Source organism: Strigops habroptila, chromosome 5 (assembly GCF_004027225.2).
Source record: "Strigops habroptila isolate Jane chromosome 5, bStrHab1.2.pri, whole genome shotgun sequence".
NCBI classification, from domain to species: Eukaryota; Metazoa; Chordata; class Aves; order Psittaciformes; family Psittacidae; genus Strigops; species Strigops habroptila.
In genome coordinates this window covers 63010435-63033896 of record NC_044281.2, presented here as the reverse complement: position 1 = coordinate 63033896, position 23462 = coordinate 63010435, and the positions used below count along the sequence as shown (strand labels likewise).

Below are 23462 nucleotides of genomic sequence, written 5' to 3'. Positions count from 1 at the left end.
TGAGTGAGTACATGGTGAACCTGGCAGGGTTGGGAAGAGCACAGTGAAAGCACTACAAATGCTAACAGCTCTCTCCTGTGAGGACAGTCACCTGCTAATTTTAGTGCTTATATAAATGTATTGTTCTTCACTGTAAGGTTATTGCTAAAAATGAATTTTTCGTTGCCGGCTTTCCCTTTACATTCATGGTAGTCGATAGGCAAGCACAGCAGCATAAAACACAGCAGCTTAACTTTTCTCTAGCTCCCTGCATTATGGGCAGAGGTAGCTCGAGGCAACAATAAAGACACTTGTGCACTGTGACGGGAAGGGGATACCCCTTGATGAGGCTGCAGTATGAGCTATCTGGTAAACTGGAAGAGGAAAGGATCTATGCCTAATCTCTGTTCAGGCCTGCATGTGTTTAAAACTAACCTGGAGGAGGGAAGCTGTGGCTGACAGTCCTTCTAATGTGTATTCTTTCCACAGACCTTTTCTGCGTGTCCCTTGCGTGCAAATGGTGGTAAATTGGTCTTCATGAAGAGCTAAAGAGAGGGCATATTAGGTCTTTGCTGCAGTTGAAAAAAGTTAACTTGTAATATCGTTTCTCCAAAATGCAAGTGCTAAGCATTATGCTTCAGTAGGATAGTCATCCTGTGAACTGGTATCAAAAGCTTAAAAAGCAAACCTATGGTGTAAGGAACTAAATGACAAGAAGCTGTATATGTTGGTTTTAAGGTGAGAACTGATTCTCTTGCAGGGGAAAGGATTGGGTTGATCATGATCTCTTTGGGAGAACTGCATGTTCAGGTTTAATACTTGCTCCTCTGCAGACCCCTAGTTTAGGAGAAGCCATCCTTACCTTATTAACCACTGACATCTCGTTACAAATACTAACAGATGAATAAGCTAAAGAGAGCTTAGGTTCAGAGTATAATTAATGTAGGAATAAGAATTCCTGTATTTCATCTGCCTTTGTCCCCCAAATCAACCCTGGCAGCAGGGCAAGTCACTCAGCTGCCTGTTGTCCAGAGAAGGAAGCAGGATTTGCGCATTGAAAATAAGTACAACAAATATTGAATTAGGCATGTAGAACTGCTGTCTCAATGCTGTGCCCTGAAAAGTAGGGTGGGAATGAATACCTTCCTAATGTTCAGATAAGGGAAATGTGAAATACAATGATATAGCTGAATTTGGGCAAGTTTATTGCTGAAAGTGGCTGGGCCATGATATTGCTTCAGTCTTACTGCCAGTTGCTGGCAAAGGGCCTTGACCAAGTTTTCTGTCCTCTTGATTATTTTTTCAGTCCAGAATAATTTGGGGAAGTGTTATCTCATGGACTGTGGTGGACAAACATCATTGGTGCTTATAACATCAGTGTAAAGTACTAGTGATACTGGCAGCCACTGCAGTGTCTGAATACAGACCATGTGCTTGGCATGACACAGGTGTGGCTGGAGGGCCTATGAGTAGCTTGAGTTGTGGTTGTGCTGCATCTGTAGTGCTGAAGAGCTGCGGTCTTGACCAGGACACTGCAGTACTTTGTGCTGTACGAGCTCAGGCTACAGTCTCAGGTGCAATCAGAGTATTATTGTGGTCAGCACTTTTTGTTGCTCTTCAGTCCACTATGGCTGGGAATGTTATTAAAAGCTAAGTCTTAAAGCTGTACCTGTAGGGAAGATCACAATCAGAAAAAGCCTCTTGTAGAGTAAGTAGAAGGTATTAATTCAGTCTTCCTTCTGTGGCCCAATTTGACTCACTAAAATAGCAGGAAGAAAAATATCTGAGATACCTTTCTGCCGTTCTAATGAGTAACTGTTCTTATAAAAAGGTCTTGCCTTGTCAGTGAAGTGTAGAAATGAAAGGCTGGGTGTATCAGCAGAAGCGAAGGGCAGTGTGGGTGTAGGGAGAGGGGAGTAAGACTTCCCTCTTCTGGCAGCAATGGGCTGTAGCTCAGGGTGGTTGGTTGCCCGTGGAAGTACAGAGCTGCTCCAGCAGCAGAGATGCCTTCAGCAGCGCTTGCCAGGTAGGCAGTTCTAACCAACCAGATGAAGATGATGTACAGCTTTCAGGAGATTCTTCCAGGGTTCCCTGGGAACGGAGAGCTGGTGCTTGGGTTTGCTAGATAGTTTTGTAGTTCATTGTGTGTGACAAGTGGGTGCACTTTAAAGTGACTGACCAAATGGCAATGATATAAGTACTGATGTGTCCTTTGAGTCCCTGCAGTGAATCTAGCTCGGAACTATCAGAGGATGATGCAGGTAAAAGGACCTAAAAATTAAAATGCAGTCTCTTGCTGTGACCAGTTTTCTGTACTTGGGCTGCCTATTCATATAGTCTGTAACTCTGATTTTGTAATAGTAGATTGGATTTGGGGCTCTAACCCACTGGTTACCAAGTTTATTCATGATTGGTAAGAATATCCTTGAATTCCACCTGCTCTACCCCTCCTCTCCCAGAAAGAATAAAACCTATTTAATCTCTTATTAATGAAGCTCACCTGAACCTGCTGTCTATTGATGTAGATTAGCATATATCTATAATGGACTGGCCCTCCAGCTTCTGTGTGTCCCTTTCAGTACTTAGCAAGTAAATGAAGCATGTGAATATTGCTTGAGTAACTAGTGTTCAATTCATGGAGCTTTTGTAGCTCTCTAACCTTGCCTCAAGAGTACAGTGTGTTACCTTATTGTTCCTTGCCTTCTGTGTTCATATTCATTGACTTGGAGAAAGCTATGCTAAATGGCGTGCTTAAAATACAACCTGCAGCAAGCCATCCAAATCTACTTCATCCTCTTTCTAGGAGGGAGAGGAGGCCATTATTAGTGAAGAAAATGGGAGCATGATGAAGGCAAATTTGAATGGTTGTGCTCTATCATAGAGAAGCTAACTCGTACTGCTGCATGAGTTTGCGGGTTTTTTTCTGGAGCAAAGTGTCTGATACTTAAAGGAAGGCACAAGCATTGTGGTATTTTCTGTTGAGAAATAAAGAGCCAGTAGTTAGGGTGCTAATGAATGATCTCCTTATTCTTTGTCCTATCACAGACATTTTTGCAATAGTTTCTCTTGCCTGTTCTGTATGTATTTTTGTTCACACTGTAAAAATGCAGCCATCCTGCTACTTCAGATACACTAGCAGCAGTAAAACTGGAGATGGGAATGACGGGGTTCGCCAGCTAAGACTTAAACTCTTCAATGAAGGAATTGTAATTATTAGTCCCTACTGTAATATCTAAAACCATCACTGTCGATTGCCAGTTCTACCAACTGTTCTTATCCTAAGCTACTGACTCAGTAGGTGGATGCTTCTGCATTGTTTTCATTTGGAGTAGTTAGGGTTGTCTACATAAGCATAGTTTTGGATAACTGGCATACTTTTGAAGCAGATCTCTTGATATTTCCTATCTACCATGCTTTGGTTGGCATTTTAGCATAGTCTTGGATTACTTCTGAATAAAAATGTGCTCCATGTGCAGTATGCTTCCATGGTCAATCCAAAGAAAATCCCTGAAATAAGTGTTGTGTAAATGGTGGGTCTGTGGTGCCAGCTCTTCTTTCCTACTTTTTCCACCCTACCACCAGTGTGCTGCACTAATTTGAAATATAGACTTAGCAAAGTTCCCTGGTTCTGCACAAAATATGAAGGCTACCTCATCTGAATGCTGACAGTTCCCAGTGGTTTCATACAATTCACTGTTTTTTAGCATTTTACTTGCTAGGTGGTAAATCAGTAGGCTGATCTGTTGTAGCAGAAAGAATCAAGCCATCACCCTTCCATCTTGGCATGTATCCATGATCTAATGCTAGTGGTTTGATAAGGCTGGTATGGTTTTGTGTATTTATAGGGCACTCTTGTGAACAGCTGGTGGCAGGTTATCTGTGGAATTTAAGGTTTATTCATTAGTAGGTGCCAGAACACCCACGTATTCCCACAACTTGTGGCAGTAATTCAAATACTTTTGAAAACACAAGTTTAAACTTAAAATTACTATTCTGTGGTGTTTAGACCTGCTGGCTTTGCTGCTAGTGACAGCAAAATGAGTTTGGGACTTCTTTGCACAATAGGTCAACCAACAAATCAATGCCCTGTTACCTACATGATGGCAGCAATGAATTGCCAAAACCTTTACCTCTTCTGGAGTCCAAGATGACATGAATTTGTAACAATAGTTTGAAGATGAATGTAAATTGTTCTTCAGGAGAAAAGGATATAAACTATCCCACTGATTATGTGAGTGTTTTGTTTACTGGGGTGGTTTTTTTTCGTTGTGTGGGGTGGATTGCATTAATTATCAAATAGACAGGAGTTTTTCTTGACTTGTGGAAAGGCCCTGCATTAACATGTATCAATATGTGCTATAGTTTGCATGTTCTTTGATGCAATAAAGACAAGACATGCTAACAAATGACCTGGTAACATTTCATGGAAACCTTGAACCTTTATGTCATTCTCAAAGATAGCTAAGATTGAAGCTGATGCTTGTCTTCCTTCAGCCTGATCCTCCCCGCTGCCTTCTTTAGGTGCACTACTTGCATACCTTTGCAAAGTAACTCTGCTCAGTAATTTATGGTTACATTGCACAGGTCACTGGAGTACAAAATTATTTTTCTGATTTAGAACATGCCTTATACAGAGCTGCCTAACATTTGTAAGGTAGTAAAAGGTCATCACTTTATCTTGGACACTACAAAGAAGACAAAGATTAATTTCTCCATGCCAGTCAGGCAACAATTGCCCTCAAACTAGTGTGTCTTTGCCTCTTGGTTCTGATTGTGTTCTGCAAATGCTGTACTGTAGGTGAAAAACAGGCATAGTTTTTCTACATGATCTACAAAGGAAATGTTGTATGCTTTTGAAGACTGATGCAAAGATCTCAGCCAGCCCTGATGGCTCTGGAAAGGCTATAGGCAACTTTAGATCTGCATTGCTGTGCCTGAGCTTACAGCATGGCAGGTCTACGCTGCTTTCAGTACCAAACACAGTATGTGTAGTACAACAGTGCTGTTTAGGTGTGCTAACCTGCTAGCTAGCAGGAAATCTTGCCTTCTGTGCAGTTGGATGCTGCCAGTGTGCCCATCCTTAAACCAGGCTGGTATGGAGAATTTGTGCAGTCTAGGCTTATCCTTCAGAATTCTTTGGTGCATGTGCAGTTCCCTTCTCTTTCCCTTTTGCCAGTGAAAGAGCACTGGCTGATCTGGCAGTGCAAAAGAGGTAACAATCTTTATAAAACAGCAAACATCTTAAAAGCAGAACCCTCAGCTTTTTGGTCTTATGAGTTCTGACAGGGGATAAAACAGGGTGCTCCTTCATGAACATGTCTAGTTTTCCAATCTATTTGGGCTCCTTTTTGGGAATGTTGATGCATTTTTTGCCAGTGCATAGTTAATTTCTTGCCAGATTCCTTCAGGCTGGCTTAAATTCTTTGGCCATAGCTTCCTTCATCAATCTCTTTGTGCTTTCTGCTCAAAAGCCTTTCTGTGGTTGGTTTGGGGACCTTTTTGTTTGGTTGGTTTTGGTTTATGGTTTTAAACAAAATGTGTCTTACCTATAGGTAAATATCTATAACCAAAGTTTCTACCCTTCAGATAAGGACCGAAAGGTATTTTACGCTGTTTATGTAGCCAGTTTCTAACAGCAGTCATAACTATTCTGGGAGTGAAATTATACTAGTTTATGTTGGATTTCAGATTTATGAAGTGGTCTTTGGGAATGCAGTTGTTCTCGCAGAAACTTTATAATGTCAAGTAAATATTCTTCATTCAGACTGTCAGAGTCTTTTCTTGCAAACCTACCTGCTTTGGTACATGTAGTCTGGTATCCCAACCACTGCAGAAAATACAGGTTTTGCTAGACAACAAATGCAAAGTTAATTGTTTCCCTGCTTTTCCTTCAGTTGGACAGTAAGATTACAGAACTGTTTCCAGTGTAATGCATATATGGCTTGTCTTGGAAAAAAATTATGAGTTTCCAGATGCATTTTTTCTTTCATTTTTTTCAGCAATATCTGATAGGTGTTCAGGAATAATGATTTTCCAGACCAAAATATCCTTTCATGTTTTGATTTTGGCTGAAAGAAAAACAAATCAAGGAAAGTAAGTAGAACACAGCAGGTGGTCTTGGTGTGTAAGTGTTCTGAAACAGATAGGTGTAGCTTTATTGAATAGAAGTAATGGAGCACGGCCTTCTCTTATAGTTAATGTTTCTGAATGTGGTAAGTGTCCTCCAGGTCACAAAATGTTAGCAGGCACGTGGCTGTGTAGCACCGTTTCGTTTCTGTAACTGATAGTTTGCCTAAATACATCCCATCACCAATCACTTCTGCCTTTAATTTCCTTGCTAATTGTGTTTCTAGATGCTAAATTCTCAGACTGTGTTGAGGAAGTAGCTTGGTTTCATTTGTGCTTACTGGCCATGGTATCTTAGCAATCAAAGCCAAACAGAAATACAGATGTGTAATGGACACAGAAAACAAATCTAAACCAAGTTTATTTTATTTCCTACAATTTAGTGAAAGGAAGTGCGGTATTTCTTTCTATGACTCTTGTGTTTCAGTGCATCCATTTTTGAGGCAAATTTATTTAAGTAAATAGAACAACTGAGAATCTTGTTTGTAGTATGTGAAACCGCTTCCCTTTGTGTCTAGTACTTTAAACAAAGACTATACCACAAATAGTGTAGTGTCACTGTGTCATTAGACTGAAGAAACACTGGAGCAAAGTGCCTTCACTGTAGGGCAGTTTGTCAGCCAGAATCAATTTTAATGACTTTATTGATTTAAGCTAACTGCCTATGAAATTTCAAAAGATTACAACTTTAATTGATATTGAGTTGCATTGACTTGATTGATTTCCATGCCCTTGATTTAAGTAGGTACTTATTGACTGCTCAAATCTGTAGTGATGTTTGCAGCTGTGAGTGAGAGGAAAGTGGTAAAGACTGAATAATGTTGCCAGGCAGGATTGAGCTCAGGAAGGGGGATGGTATAGGTAGGTAAGGGAAGAAGTTGTATCTGTTATGTGCATGCTTAGGATAGAAAATAGGTGTGATGAGAAAACAGGAATATATATGTTGCTTGGAGGCAGATCAAAGTTGTAGAGGAACTCTTGTAGAACTTTATGGTGCTCTGTTAATAGGGCAAGGAAGAAAAATGGAAGAGGAGTAGCTTTAGACAGGGCCGAATTGGGGTGGGAATAGGGATTGCTATCTCTGTTAAGAATGGCAGCATGGCTCCATCTGATTTGATCTATCTACTGATTAGTCTAATCTTTGAGTTTGCTATTAAAGACATGCCAACCAAGTATGGGGGTTTGGATGGGGAGCTTATTTAGTGCAGCCCAGGAAGTTGCACACTGAGCACTGATTGTCACCCCACTGCCTTTCCTCATATTCCTCCTCCCATGTTCGTCTAGATATGAGAACTTATATATGCCAGTGTCACTTCCAGTCACAGGCATATTTTCAACATCTGCAATTCTGATTTTTGCCGTCTAATGGTGTGTCATGCCAAAAAAACAGGCTCGTCTCATTGTTAGTGCCACCTATGGGGCAGCAAGGATATGGGTCTGCATGGTCTGCTGTAATTGCCTTGTTTCCCCGCTTCTGGGTGCGTAGTGGGTATTTTGCTACTGCCGTGTTGTGTAAATGAATCCTAAACCTTTTTCCAAGGAGAGGTTAAATCTTTTCTATGTTGATTTCTGGTTAGAACTTAATGTGTATGGTAGAATTAATAATCGATTAATGAAAATGTGAAGAGAAAAGCCAAACTGTGTGGTATTATTGAAAAGGCATTACTGGATTAGAGCTCTAGAGCATGTAAAGTATTTGATGAGTTGTGAGTCTGATTTATTGATTTGTTTTCTTCCTTATGCTCTGCTGATTCCATAATTCTGTTAAATGGATGAGCACTAAGAATACATATCTACTATTAAGAATCAAGGGCTTGATGTACTGAATCAGATTATCAAAGGAGATGTTTTGGTCCCAGTAGTATGAGATACCTGCTGCTTTAAAGGCAGGCTGTGCTCATCTGTGAAGGTTTCTTTCTGACCTCTATGCAATTATTGTATTAGGTGAAGCATGCAATATAAACAACATTGCTGTTAATAGCCATAAATAATTCCTCCCAAAAATTTCTATCTGATCCATGCTGTTGACTTACAGATGAGGTTGCTAAGTAGCTCCCTAATTAAATTAACTATTACAGTCACAACTAAAAACTCTAAGGAAATAGAAAGCTAAGCATGAAGAATTAACAGCCATAACGATTGACTAAGACATGGTGCCGCTTAAAATAAAAACACAAAGATATACGTTATTTGGTGACTGATTATGAAAGCCTTAATTCTGCATTTAATAAGTAATTACTAGGTAGAGCTGTACAAATAACACCAAAGGTTGTGTGCAGGGGAGATAGGAGAAAGCATACTTTAGGTTATTCCAAACCTAGATATTTGATGTCTTTTGTGAGGTCTGTGCCAGTATAGATGCTAAAATAAAGGTAAGTTTCCACTTAAATAAATTTGATTTCTTTTTAGGGCTAGGGTTTATGTCACTATATGCAGGTCGGGAAGACTGAAAACTGCTGGGAGTTGCACACTTCATCTGGAGACTGCTTGAGGAGCTTACTGAAGTGTGGACTTTGATATTATTAGACTAACAGGTTAGGTTAATAGCCAAGATGCTGCTTAAGAGACATTATAGTTCCATTTTGAAAAGCAAGTTATTGGGATATTCTTATAATGTATGTTGTAACATGAATCTGGGATGGTTTAAACCAGATTTCAGTTTGGTCCTTGTTGTAAAATGTGGCCTTTGATGAGGCAGAGGTGGTTCCTTCAGCTAAATCTTTATGAGCCTCTACAATAGAGATTTAAATGTGAAAAGTCTGTTTTCTTACTACATGCATGTGAAATAGGATCCTTCATTTCTTGACAGTTACAGGGGATGGGGAAAGGAGGCAAAGTTGTTTTGGTATTTTTTGTAATCATCTGCTAGAGGGCACTGTGTTGCCAGAAAGGGATATATTAAGGTATAAGGATCTTCACTTTTTGGTGGAAAAGTTGTTCCTTATACATTTTGCTGGAATGAAAATGCTTGTCTGTGAGAGTTCAGACTAGAGTGGGTAAGTTTAGAGAATAAGCCTGAATATATCAAAGCCTGATTTTTAAAGTGAATTCTCTGTTCATATTTTTTTATCATTGTTTTGGCTATGTAAAAATAATCAGAATGGAGGAGCACTGGGTTACTTAAGCAAACCTGAAGTTTGCTGGTAAATTTCACTAATGTAGGACTAATGCTGTATATGAGCTCAGGTTAAATTCAGCAAGGCATTTTAGCCAAAAGTAAGAGAAGTGTAATTCTGAAAAGGCTGTGATACTACATCAGCACTTCTTATAATATGTGAAGTTTCTAATTAGATTTTAAAGTGAAACTAAAAATAAAAACTTAATTTCTCACAACATTAAATAGTTACAGGTTGAAACGTAATTTCTCTTGATTGAGGCACAAGGCAAACCTGTTATTAATCTGTTGAGAGTAGCAGAACTTAGCTTAGCAGTTCAGAGAAATGGCAGGGGGGGAATCCCTTCTGACCATCAGACAGGTATTTCACTGAGTCTGAAATTTAAGGCTAACAAAGCTATGCCATCTTTTGTTTATAAAACTGGGAAGTTGTTAGGGGCCAAACTGAGAGCCTACAGGATGGTTATAGGAGAGGTGAGTGGATTTTTAAGCTGTGATTTAGAGGAGTTTATGTTATGAGACAAGTGGAGATTGCTGTCATTGGGGCTTTTTGGTAATGGACGATGTGCTACCATTCAGATCTGCCCTCCTCTGACAGAAGCGTTTAGTGTGTATTTCTTTACAAAGCAGAACATGATGTCCTGGCTGCTGGGTCATGGGGAACTTCAAAGTAGATTTTTATCACGAATACCAATATGACTTTCCTTAATGAATTACACTGAGGAGGCTCTCCGAAGATCTGACCTCAGTACTTTATATCTTCCTCTCCTTCTATTGCAGTTTCTTTTATGGAAGAGAAGAAATAGGATCGGATTTAATGTTGCTGTTGTGATTTCTTTTTTTATTATTTATTTTTTTATACACCCCCACCCCCTCTTTTTTATTCCCCAACCACCACCTCCATTTTAATTTTCTTTCTCTGGTATATGTTGTCAGTTGCATCACTCCGGTGAGGAACCAGGGGCAGGTACCAGAGCCAGGTGGTAACATCAAGGCAAGATGTTTTAATTGTCTGAACTCAAAAAAGGCAAAACCGGACAACACGTTGAGAGGCAAAGGATTGCCCTTTGTGACAGGCTGAATTAGCTGTAGTGTATCAGGGATGCCTGAATAAGAAACTTGGCTGGTTTTTAGCTGTTAACATAAGACATCAATGATGTAGATTCACTGGTACTGGCCTGTAAACTGTAGCTCCGTTTCAAGTGGGCAATTATAAAATTTCTACATTGACTGTGGAATGTAGAAAATGAGAAGGAACAGGATCATGTTGGCGGTAATGAAGGAAAATGGTATGAGATATTAATTACAAGATACTTCATAAATCCACAGGAAGTAGAGGTGGAAAAAACCGATGAGGTCATTAACCTATCTGTTCTAGAGGACTGGCTTGCTGCCTTCGATATATAATCATTATCTGCTACTCTAGACTAGCTTCAAATGCCCCAAGCTTCAATACTCTTACTACAGGCATAGTGGGAGGAGAAGAGGAAGAAAACTAGAATTATTTTCTTAAGTCTTTCCTTAGATTTACATGTTTTTTCTCTCTATCTTGTCTTTTTTAATTTCCATTGTGTTTTTCTGCTTCAGTGTCAGAAAGCCCTGAAGAATGAGGTGACTTTAATTATTCTGGATAATAGGGTGTGGAGTGAGGATATTTTCTTACACTCTCTTCCTCTTTTTCCGTTTCCCCCCTCACCACACTTAGACATTCTCACTGAGTAAATCTCCCTATAGGAGAGAGCAATGTCATTATTCCCATGTAGAACTGGAAGGCAGTAATGACTTTTCACAAAGAAAGGTAGTATGAACAGTGAAACCCTGATGGAGGTATTGTGTCACTTAATAGGTTGTTGGAGTGAGCAGCACCAAAAAGTTGATGTTTGTCTTGTGTTTGACTATCAAGAGCTTGAATGTACACCTTGGAAAAACAGGTACCTACTGAAAGACTGAGCATGCATGTAATGGTCTGTCCATGTCCAAGAAGAAAGTATGGAACAGTTATTTAGCCTTTCTGTGTGTTCTTATTTTATTTCTTTGTTTCATTTACTCTGTAAATGCTTTTTCAGCCCGGTCAAAGAGTTTGGTAATGGGTGAACAGATTGGGCCTCCCTCCAGACCTTCTTCTCCAAACCCTCAAGAACATGTGTTGAAGTGTGGCTGGCTGAAGAAACAAAGGAGCATTATGAAGAACTGGCAGCAGCGGTGGTTTGTGTTGCGTGGGGACCAGCTTTTCTATTATAAGGATGAAGAGGAAACTAAACCTCAGGTATGACTAGAGAATTGTAGGGTGTACTGGTTGTGACTTCTATGTGGGTCACAGTCACTGCTTTTATTGATAGCTCATTTCAGTTGCACTCTATCCTAACCAAAACCATATGCACTTAAAGAGGTTCAAAGGTAAAAGACATTGCTGGGAGACTTAGGTACTACACAAGCAAGTAGTATGGCTTGGGAAAAGACTAGAAGGTGTTTGTTTACCCACTAGGGCATACTGACCTCCAAACCTTACTATGGTTGTCTATGAAGCTGAAGTTTGACAGAAAGAGCTACGGAGTCCTAGATTACTGAAGCAGGAGTGAAAAACCTGGCTTAGTCAGATGAGACTCATTATCTCCCATTGTTGAGCAGAGAGATGAGCCAACCACTTAGGGCTGGCTTGTGTGTGTAGAGTATGTAGATTTTGTTACATGCCAACATGCAAGACTTGAGAATGGACTGTAACATATGGTTTAGTGTGTTTTAGATGCACCTGGGAATTACTGCTTTTTTATGTAAATTTTTAGGAGAAAGAATGTATGCAGGCTTTGTGCTGTCTGTGTCTGGAAGGAGGAGCGTGAGTCTGACAGCAAAACCTGACTTAGAAGACTGGGAAAAAATGTTTACAATGAGGGGAAAAGTTAAACTGTCTAAAGTTTGCCTTTATCAAAACTTTTAGACTTTATGGAGCATGAATGAAAGAACATTTTTCCTGGTGGAAACCACAGGTTAAGTCCTGTTATGCAATACATATTAAACAATGTCATAGAACCATCCCAAATTAGAAAACAGACAGAGGAAAGAATGTGTCAGAATTACTAAAAGCTAGCAATGAGAGAAGAGGTTGGCTAGTGTTTAGACAATTTAGTAGCAAACACTAAAGGATAATTGAGTAAATTGAACCAAAATAGGGCTACTTAAAGTGATAAGTTTAGATCAACTGTATCAGCTTGTCCATGGGACAACGAATGTGTGCGGGAAAGCTTTCCAAAGTACATTTATTCTTGCAAAAGATTTAATTGATTAGAATCTCCTATGTGCCGATTTAGCTGTAGGACAGTTTGGTGATAAAGGGTAATACACACCATGCAACATTCCCATGGGAATGTAACATGTTTAACTTGCTACTTTCTGGTGGTGAATATTTTAAACACTTTTTAATAAAGTGAATATTGCAAAAGTATGTCTTAAACCAAGTATTAATTAATTTTTTAACAACTTTTTACAATTAAAAGTGGTTCCCTAGATCAACTTATAAAAAAAGGACAGTGCTGCTGTACCTAGGGGAATGCAGAGCTGAGAGCATTGTAATTGGCAGTCTGGACTTGGCACTAGATTCAGGATTAATTTCTGCTTCTCTGACCATTCTGCATCTAGAGCACTTGTGGGGAGGAGGTGTGCTGCAGGATGGGATAAAGCTTACAGTTGAGGTGAAGAATTTCTTCTTCAAATTCTTCAACACGCTTGTAAAATATTCTTGCAGCATCTGAGCTAAGGTCTTTCCTAGCTGATGTAGTATATTATGCAGCATATTTCATGTAGACATTGTTTTGACTGTCAGGCCTCTAACCAGAGTGATTGAACAGAGGGAATATAATTGAATAAGCTAGATAATGTCCCTGTACTGCTGCCTCCTGATGAGTCAGTACAAGCATTACAGAGTGACAGACAGCCTGTGTAATATCATCACCATCCACACACTTGTTATAGTCTATTATTAAACTACTTGATACAGCTGTGTGCTTAACTGCTACACCTAAATTTCAATGTAGAGTGAGAACGGAAATGAGTTTTCCCCTGTGAGCCTGACACATGCATGGTAAATGCATGAGGATGTTAGCTGCGTCTTGCACTTACCTAATCAGGGATTTGATCCATCATTAGGGATAACCTGCTGTGTAAAGGCTAGAAAGACTTGAACTTGATGATGTACCTGTTGTTGCTCAGGACTCTGCAAGCAACAATTGGATTTTGCATTTTTAACACAAGTACCTTATCTTCCTAGGCAATACATGGGGGAGAGCTGGGCACTTCTGAATTGTATAGTGAAAATGATGAGGAAGGAGCTGCCTCAGATAGTCATGTTGGAAAGAGTTTCTTTAACCCTGTCCATTTTTGGGAACAGGGTTGCCACACATTTATCACTGGGGGAAACCATTTTGTATAGGATGATGCAGGACTATGTTCTGACTATTCTAACAGTTGCAAATTAGGATTCATATCTGACTTTGACTAGGACTGCATGTATTCCACAGGTGAGATTTATTTTTGGAACCTATAGATGGCTATTTGTTGGGATTTTCTGGAACGAAAGGACAATGGGCCACATGGCTTAGGAAGACAGCTGTGACCCTCGAGGCTGGTAATGGAAATTAACTGGATGGTTAGGCAACATCTCATAATAACAGGCCATTTTGACATTTCTCCCTCTCCTCCAAGAGGGTCTGTGTGAGCCTGCACATCTCTGTCTCTCAGAATATCCACAGGTTTTCTGAACACTTCTTGTCAGTAAAATCTACCTCATGGCTATATGCTTTCTCTTTCCAATCTAGGGTGTACTTTGCAAGGTGAAGGAGCAAAACTATACTTACATATGAAACAGACTGCAATTTCATCCTCCAAATCATTGTGGAGATTATTAGCTTCTAATGAAGAGGGTTTTTTTTGGCTGAAAAAGACAGCCAGTACCTGGAAAATCTTTGAAATAACCAGACTTTGTTGTTCCATCTACTCCATGAGCAATATGCAGGCAGATTTGTAGGTACAGCTTGACTGAAAGAAAAAAGACAAACACCACAAAAAAAAAAAAAAAAAAAAAAAAAAAAGCCCTCCACAAAACAGAAATGTTATACCTTTTGCTTAGAGGTTTCTAACATGTGTTCAGAAGTCTTCTCTTAATTTCCCAGTATTGACTCTAGAAGTTTTTATGGTCTACTATTCACAAAATGTTCCCCCAAACAAAATCTAGTTCCAGTAATGTTAGAAACTTTTCAATCCCCCCCCCCCCCCCCCCCAAATTGTGCTGTGACAAAAATGGTCTGTCAGGTAAATTCAGGTGGAATACTGCTTGGGAAAGTAAAGGTTTGGTTGTATATGGTTTTGTGGTGGGTTTTTTCTGTTTGGTTTTGTTGTGGATTTCTTGGGGGAGGGGGTGTTTAGTATTTGGGGGGATTTTTGGCCTTTTTTTTTTTTGACAGGGAAATATGAGGGTATCAAGAACACAGGGGAGATGAATGTTAAGGTGAGAGTTGTTATTTTCTCTCAGCACCTGCATTCAATTTTTCCTTTCTTTTGGAAAAGGTAAGCAGAATGTTAATATTGCTCTGAGCTTAGGCTTCCTTAAGTTATTTTGCTCTCTGTTCCTGGCCTGAGACATGAGGATCTAAGACAATGATTAATTCAGTTTATCAGTTAATTGTTCTGTGAAGATCAGTTGAGTTGTAAGCAGGCTGAGGATAGACCCCTAAGAGGCAATTTGAATTCCAACTTTTCCATCATCTGAGACTATGGCTAAGTCTGGTTATTGCTTAGTTTGGGGTCTTCAGTCCTTGGGATTTGGGGTCAGAAAGCTGCTGTAGAAATCTTGTTCCATGTTCAGCTAAAATGAAGAGATTCATGTAGTTAGTTCATCATCCTTGGCTTGGGATTCAGAAATGCATACCTGAGAGTAGATTTGAGCCCCACTATTCTCCATCTCTCATCTTATAAGCATTTGTAACAGTGTCTGATGTGCTGTGTTAAAGGTGATGGTATAAGAATTAGGGTGACCAGTGTTCTGGCACCAGCTGTGTTTGTTCAGGGACTCAGTCAAGAAAAGGAAGCTTTCTATTTATGTTTCCTGTGTCACAGCTTTTCTTTTCCAAACCCTGGCTCTCCAGAGCCTGGTTCAGTGAAGAGCTTCTCAATTGGCCTTGGTAGGGAGGCCTACAGTAATCCCTTTAAGGTATGAACACCTGTCCTCTTAAGATTTTCCCTCACAGCGCCAATGCCCTGAAAGGGGGCAAGGTGATTCTGTCATCAAAAATCGGATTTGAATCTCCAGCTTACTGGAAGGTCTGTAACCTATTGCCTGTCCCTTGAGCTGTTCAGCCATCTTGGGCCCCCGAAGCCTGAGGGAGGGAGGAATAACTTAGTCATGAACTGAAGTTTGTTTCTGGGGCATGCTTTGGCATATATCAAGTTAGACCTTGGAGAATTTAAACTGATTTAATCCATCATTAATTTATTTCCTAAGCAAGATTGTTAATGCAGTCTGAATGGCTGCTGGACAAGGATGCATCAATCTATTTAAATTTAGTAATGTCTTTCTACCGGTGACAGCAACTGTCAGAATTGATACACCCTCCCTGGTAATATGAATTGGGTGTTTTTCTATCTTTTCAGCTTGTTTATTTAGAGTTCTCCACAGTGTGCCAAACAGATTGGACAGCTGTGAGCTAGATACTATGATACCCTCTGGAGAAGTGTCCTGTCCCCTAAAAGGACAGGATAAAAGAGCCAGCACAATCCACTACCATGTGCGGAGAGAAATGTTCAAGGAGGTGTTTGGAAGATCTTTGCTATCTATACACCTATGACCTAAAAATACTTTCCAGAGATGAACCTAGGTTGCAGACTTCTCATGTTTTCATACGTAGAATAAGCATCCCTCAGTTTTCCTTTCTGAAAAATCATTCTTCTCATTTTCTTATTTCCCTACTCTTCTTCCAGTTGTTATGCTACCAGCTCAACTTGCTGCAATCTCATTGCAAGCTGAATGAGGTGCACACTGGTGAGGACAAAATAGCTATGCTTGTGAACAGTCCCCATTGCAACTGTGGCTGCAGCAAGTCCTGCATTCCTTCCACTGTTCCATGTCTGTGGTTTGTTTTTCTGTTTGTTTTTCTTTTATTTTAAATGAGCTATGCTACATGGTGATCTTCCTCTTCTTCTGTTTCATCAAAGCTGGTTAAAGTGCTCATGTACCAAAGGTTTATCTCATTGAAGGAGACAAGGAGGGACAGTTGGACAGGATGGCAGGCGACATCCCACCATGTGGTGCATCAAGCCCTGGAGAAACTCCATTTGCTTAGTTTCTGTTGCCCTGAGTTCTGCTTGATTATAAATGTGAGGTTTATGTAAGTTTCAAACGGGGATTTATGCTTGCTTTATCGGATAAGGAAGACCTAATTTTTGTTTTGTGCTGGCTTGTAGGTACTACCCACTTTGAGACTGGTTAGTTTTGCTTAGAGCATGGGCCTCAGCATATGCAATTAAAGAATTCTTGTTTCAGAGAACTGCTTTGTCAAAGGAGAACTGCTCCTTGTCAAAAAATCCTAAGCTTTGGGTAGAAGCAAAACTCGGGGTCTTGTCTTTGAAAATCATGCTGTGTTCACTTGATCACTGTTTTGGTCCTTGTTCCTGGCTGACATAATATTCCCTGACACTACCTCAATTTTTCATGAATCTCATGAGTTGCAGTGTGCATAGGGCTTTAATTTGCTTGGGAATTTTGCTCTTTGCTTTGTGGGTGAAGGCAGTTTATGTATGGTAGTAATTGATGGTATTACTTCAATTTTTCAGGATGCTGATATCGGAAGTGTTTTGTCCTTTTAGATAAGGTGTCAGAGTTATGAGGACAGCAAAACTTAATCCTTTTAGGAATTCCTGTTCCATGATTGATCTGATCTTACTTAGAAGCTGGGAGTTCATTGGAGGTTACAGTGCAGACAGGTACTTCTCTGCCCATCTGCCCCATCCTCTTCTATCTCAGCCCTTTACCCACTCCCCAGCTGATCACATAGCTGCTCTGCTCTGGAATTCTGGTGGGCAATGCTCCTTGTTTCCTGCAGTATAGGGAGAGGAAGTAAGAAGAATGTCATTCAGGTCTAACCCTTCTCCTTCCTCTCTCCTGAAGGACAGCAGCTGTGCAAGTTGCAACATCTACATTTAGCAGGGGCTGCTGCAGGAAAGAAGATAAATGTCTGCCCAGTGGGTCTGCAGGACACTTAGCTGTGTTTTGGGCTGCACAGCCTATTGCAGGATGGGGCAAAGGGGAAGGTACTGCTGGATAGCATGTGGAGCTTTGTTTGGTATCTTTTTTTTATTCCCTTTTTCCTTTTCCTTTTCTTTTAAATTCTATCTTCTATGTTTTTTCCTTATTGTGTTTCATGGTGAACAACAAATTTCTGGTCTGAGTAGCATAGAGACAGGAGTATTTAATAGTCTTTCACTGTTTCAGCATGCTTTGCTCACAATTCACTCTAGCTACCAGCATCAGGCAGTTGTTAAGTTATGTGGACAGCATGCACACAAAAATATATAATGTTCACTCTTCCCCTCTAGGATGGTTTATGGAGCTAGCAGGTGCTGGCTTTGGCTCCTTGCAGAGTTTGGCTGAATATCTCTGGCGCTCTTCTGAGCTGCCCCTGCTGTTGTCATTCAGGCTTTTTTTCCATTTCAAATCTATGTATGTCAAATGCCTTATAAACAAATTTACAATGTGAAACAGAACATCCAACCCCATCTCTTGCTGCTACGTGAAGGACAGAGTTTTAATTTTAAATGCAAGGAAACAAAATTGAGATAAAAATGTAAATACACAATTTCCTTAAAGCAAAACCAAAGATATCTAAACTGAAGGCCTCAGTAAAGAATATGAGTTAAGTGTTTCTGTTTTTTTTTTCTTTCCTCATAATTTTTGCTTTTACATTCTGTAGATGGAACAGCAATAGTCCACACTGTTGAACAGTCGGCATATATGCAATGTGGGCAGGGTAATTTTGCTTCTGGAACTTTTAGCTTCTGGTTTTGGTTTGGTTTTTTGGGTGGGTTTTTTTTTGGGGGGGGTGGTTTTGGTTGTGGTTTGTTTGGTGGTGGTCTTTTTTTTTTAACATGGCGACACTGGAGGCGTGATTGATGCAGATCTGTTGGATATAGAGTAGTATTTGTTCTATAAGCTATGAATATTCAAATCTCCTATGCATGTTCAGAATATTGTTATTCCAGAGGAAAGATCATTTGAGCAGAAGTGTCCAGTGTGAGAGAAAGGACAGGTGAGGCAGGTGCATGCCCAGAGCAATCTTTTTTTGCTCAGAAGGGTGGAAAGAAGATGGACTCTGTGGAAAAGTGGGGCTTAAATTTGCTATATCTATTATGTTGTTTTTGCCACCCTCTTCATAGCCTTTCCTCTTTCACTGGTGTTTGTCCCCCTTACAGGGCTTGATACTACTGCAAGGCAATCAGGTGAATGAGCTGCCACCTAATCCTGATGAACCAGGGAAACATCTCTTTGAAATTGCCCCAGGTAGGCCAGCATTTCCTTGTGCTTTCAATATAACATCATCTCATTCCCCTTTGTTATCATTAATGATAATTGAACTGTACTGATCACTTCTAAACATTTTGATACACTAGCCAGATTATCTAGAGACTGGGAAACTGACAAACCTACTTGGTGTTCTTTAGTTTGGATGTAACTGCTGCTGTGGTACCTCATAAAAATATTAGTCGAGAGACATCATGCTCCTTGATTTTTCTGTTTGGAGCGGACTCCTTGTCCGGAGTGCTATGTGATCTCCCAAGATGGCAGAAAGCACAGCACAGAACTTATGGAAAAGGGGTGTGTAGTATCTGTAATTTCTTTCACATATGCTAGTCCTCCCCAGTTCAGGATGAATTAAAAAAGAGTTTCAAAATATTTCACTACTGGATAGATAGCTTAAGTAAATTGATGACCTGTCATGGGAAAGAGGTTGAAATTTTGTTAGGTAGGAAAACTAATGATCTGTCAGCACAGTCTTAATGTGAAATTCTTGAAATCATTTTAGCTCCCATGTAAACATGTCCTGTGCACTGGCTTAGTATTTCTGAGGTATATGCAAAGTTCCTTGTTGCAGCATAGGACTAATTGTATTCACTTTATTCAGTTCTGATTGTGGTTGGGAGAGGACCATCTTTGTGCATAGATTTCAGTGCAGGATATTTCGGAGATAGTTTCAGGTGGTAGGATCTACGGAGAAGAAAGCTGTTGCACAACTAGCAGTATTAGACCAGAGGAGTGAGAAAGATGAACCAGGATAGTCCTTCCACAGCTATCTCCCAATATCTGAAGACTGAGCCCCCGAAAACAAGGAAGGAGACAAATTTGGCTATGGTAAAAGTTACATGAGTGCACTGGCTCAGTCATGTTTTACAGCCAGTTTCTCCTGCATGAACTACCTATTCATGCTTCTTAGTACCATTTTCCCACCATGTTATTTTTAAATTGAATGGAGAGCACAGGGAACACTTAGTCCTTATAGTTGAATGCTACTGTTATGGGGGGCAGGTGTGTGTTTACCCATGTCTTTGGGGTCTTTCTTTTACCCCCTATCAGGTTTGCTTAAAATGCCTGTTTTGCACGCCCCTCTTAACAGAGTATTAGGCAGTGCAAGAGCAGGCAGTGCTGAAAGGTTTTCAATTATACCAGCAGGCAGGGTTTTGCAATAACTCAGTGTTCTGTTTGACGGACAGGAAGGTACTTGGGGAAGAAAAGATTTATTTTTGTTTTCCTTATCACTGGACACTATCTGTTAAGGCCTCCTTTTTGTTTTTCTTCATAGGCAGAGCCCCACAAACAGCAGGGCATTTGGTTTACAGTGTTGCTTACGTAGACGATCTCCTAGGAATTGTGATTCAGTGTCTGAATGTGACACATCATCTGCACCATTTTCTGAAGATTGTGCATCATACTGTTGTAAAAGGACTGTGGACATAAGGGTGTGAAAGCACTTGTGTGGTTGTGATTGTGAATGATCCCATGTGTTCTGATAGTGATCTGAAATAATTATCTGAGCCGTGGACTGGCTTGGTTGAGTTTCCTGCAGACTTGAGTTTGCCCTCTGGTTCCAGGTGAGCACTTCTTGCCCAACCTGTCAGGTTTTGTTACTGTAGGCTGCAAAAGAATTGTCCTGAACTGCCAGGTGGCTGTTGCTTCGTTGGAGCTGGTAAAGCAATGCCATGTGGCTACTTGAAAAAGGCTATCTGGAAGGGTGGAAGAAAGCAATGCTATTCACAGCATAGTTGTGAATCCCAGGACATCTGTATTCAACTTGTGGTTTTGACATTGCTTTTCTCTATGTCCCTGGAAAAATGATTCTGTCTGAGTGCACCACTGTCCTGCCTGCAAAATTGAGATGCTTTTCCTACCTTGTGGAGCTAAATCCATTCATGTCTGTAGCAAGTATTGAAAATGCTATGAATAGTCAGTCAATACAGAATGTGATTCAGCACAGATGTCACTTGAGAATATGGCCTGAAGAGTTCCCTGTTCTGTTCACAGCACATCTATTCTGTGCAGGCTTTGGCATAAATGTGTTTGGGTTTTTTTGGGGGTGTTTTTTTTTTTTTTGCATGTGTTCTGAAATGACTGTGTTCTGCAGGGTTGTCAGCCTGCAGAACACCCATATAATGAACAGCTCTTCAATGGATGCCAGATAGGAAGGGGAGCACAAATAATTTTGCAGTGTCCAAATCAATATTTTTCCATCACCTCTCATCTTCCCCTGTGTTGGATATATGGCCATGATCATATCTTTGCCTAATTGTCCCTCAGTTTTCCAGTGTAAACTAGAACTATATAGTTTCTATTGGGGTGATGAGATTTTTTTTTTTTTTTTTTATTTAGTCAGCTAAGTTGGGGATATTGTGAATATAGGTGCATTCCACTGTTGTAAATATGGATATGGAATTTTACTGTGCTTATAAGCAGCAGAGCTTTAACGAAATTAAGAACAGAATGCAGCATTCCTGAAATGTTTCCATGGTGTCCTATGGAAATACTACCTTACTTGGCAAAGAGGAGAGGCTGAGATCTCCCAGCAAGGAAATATCCAAAGCTTTCTAAAGTCTGTGGTACCAGTTACCTACAAAACCCTGTTTCATGATCAGTAGCTAAGGCTTTCAGCATCCTCATTGCTAGAGCTGTTGCTGGGATCTTCCCACCTTTCCCCTGCTACAGGCTGCATAAGGCTTTGCTGTGGGAGCTGCTTCCTCAGAGTACAGGGACTAGAGTAACAACACATCCTATGCTGTAATCGAGCACGTATTGATTTTCTGCTGACTAACAAGAACTGATGATGGGCATTGTGTGTTATTCATGTTTCATCAAGTTCATTTCTAAGCTGTATAGTGCGTCTGGAAGAAGGGTGAACTAGGGACATGAGAGACTGCAGAACAGTTCAACAGTCAAATTGGTGTTAGGTCTGCTGGCAGGACTTCCTGAAATACCTCTGTCGGCAGAGATATTCTCTATCTTCTTTTCTGGGGAAACTGTAAATTTCTGGACTCTTTTTAACCCCTACCTGCTTTCTTCCCTCATAGCTAGTGAAGTTCAAAGTAGAATGGCAGAGCAAGCTGTGGGCTCATTGCTCTGCTGTTCCAGTGCACATTAGCGAATAGAGGGGGTAATGTTTTTAGTGAAATCATGAGGTTAGGTGTGAGGTTAGGTGCAAAGGATTAACTCTTTGGGGTAGTCATAGCACAGCAGCTGGTATTTCTGGATGGAAATAACCACTGTATGTTGTTTGGGAGAGGAGCCCAAATCTGGTAAAAGAAACAGCAGCTGACTTGTTACTAGGGGCAACAAAGCAACTATGTGTTAGCCTGGGGGTACAGTGCATTTCAGAGTGGGGTAATGCAGTGTGTAAGAAGCATAGGGATTGGTCTCTGAGAATGTCTTAAGGAGTATTGATGGTTTAAAAAGTGAGACCTTGGACATTTAGGAAGCTGCTGCTTTTAATGCCCTGTGGCAAATACCCTGCTTGGTTTTATTCTCTGGTCTTTGCAGCACTATGAGATGAGATGCTCAAGTTTCTCTGCGGAATCAGAGAGAATTCTCTGATATAACAAGGTTTTCAGAGTCATGGAAGGGAGTGGTAAAAAGGTTCAGAAGTTAGCAGGTGAAAAGTTATCTTTTGATAGGTATGGAAAGGGTGATTACCAACTGACTGGAGAATAGATTTTCTTTGTAGAAAACTTGGTGACTTTTAAGAAGATCCTACTATTCTGCTTCGGAATGGATTTAATTGATTTTTGCATGGAGAGTAAGAAGAGAAAGAAACATAAACAAGAAATTCTCCATGGATTACCTGGTATCTGGATTATTCTGGTTAATATTTTCTCCTGTGATGCAGGAGATCCAAGTTTCTGTTCCACTGGGTTTAGACAAGGAATCTGAATTTGTCACCTGCATAGTGGGCAAGTACTCTCAGTAACTACTGTTTTGTTGTTTGCTTTTTTTTCTGGGAAAAATGTTTTTGCTTCATTTTTTTACTATGAAATTATTCTAGAATAATGCTCTTGTCCAAACAAAATGTGGCCTTTTCTATTTCAACAAAATGACTTGTTATGGTTTTAAGAAGCCTGAAAAATTCCTGACCAAAACTTATGGTACACATTTTGGTGTTTCCATATCACTGATGACAGCTAATTCCTGTGTCTTGCAACAGTGTTTTCTGCCAAGGTAAACAGTGGCATCTCTTAGCTGGGTCTTCTGTGAAAATGAGCGTGATTTTGTGATAAGTAGCTTGATTTCACTGGAAACTGCTGCTGAAGGGGTTGGTCTTGTTTCCTCTTGGTTTCTTCACCAATATCTAATTGCATATCTCACTTCAGCTCTTGTGACTAAAAAAGTTTTCAAACTAGTTGGACTTCAGGTTGATCCAACTAAGTTTGTTGAAAACTGCACCTTCAAGTGGTTTTTTGTGCTCCAGTAGAGTAACGCCACCAGCTATCTCTTTACTGAGGCAGTTCGGTCCTCTTCAGAACTGTGGTCTCAGGGTTTTTGCAGACAGACAGCAAAGATAACTGCCTATGCTTGATTGACATGTCGAAGGTTATTTTGAAAGCTTTACAGGTCAGAGTTCTGTGGTGTGCTTCTCAGTTAATTACGGAGACTGAGCTCTGTATAGGCAGCTTGCCCTGACTAGAAGGACCTGAATTCAATAGTTACTTCTTTAAAGTTGGA

General features: G+C 40.2%; 1 protein-coding gene across 2 annotated transcripts in view; it reads left to right on the top strand.

The window, feature by feature from the left end:
* ARHGAP22 (Rho GTPase activating protein 22) overlaps window positions 1-23462 on the top strand; it is a 153177-nt gene that overhangs the window by 7686 nt on the left and 122029 nt on the right. For both annotated transcript variants that reach the window (XM_030486295.1, XM_030486294.1), the window contains exons 2-3: window positions 11287-11486; window positions 18674-18761. In XM_030486295.1, the coding sequence (XP_030342155.1) occupies window positions 11287-11486; window positions 18674-18761 (288 nt within the window). The remainder of the gene's footprint in view (window positions 1-11286; window positions 11487-18673; window positions 18762-23462) is intronic.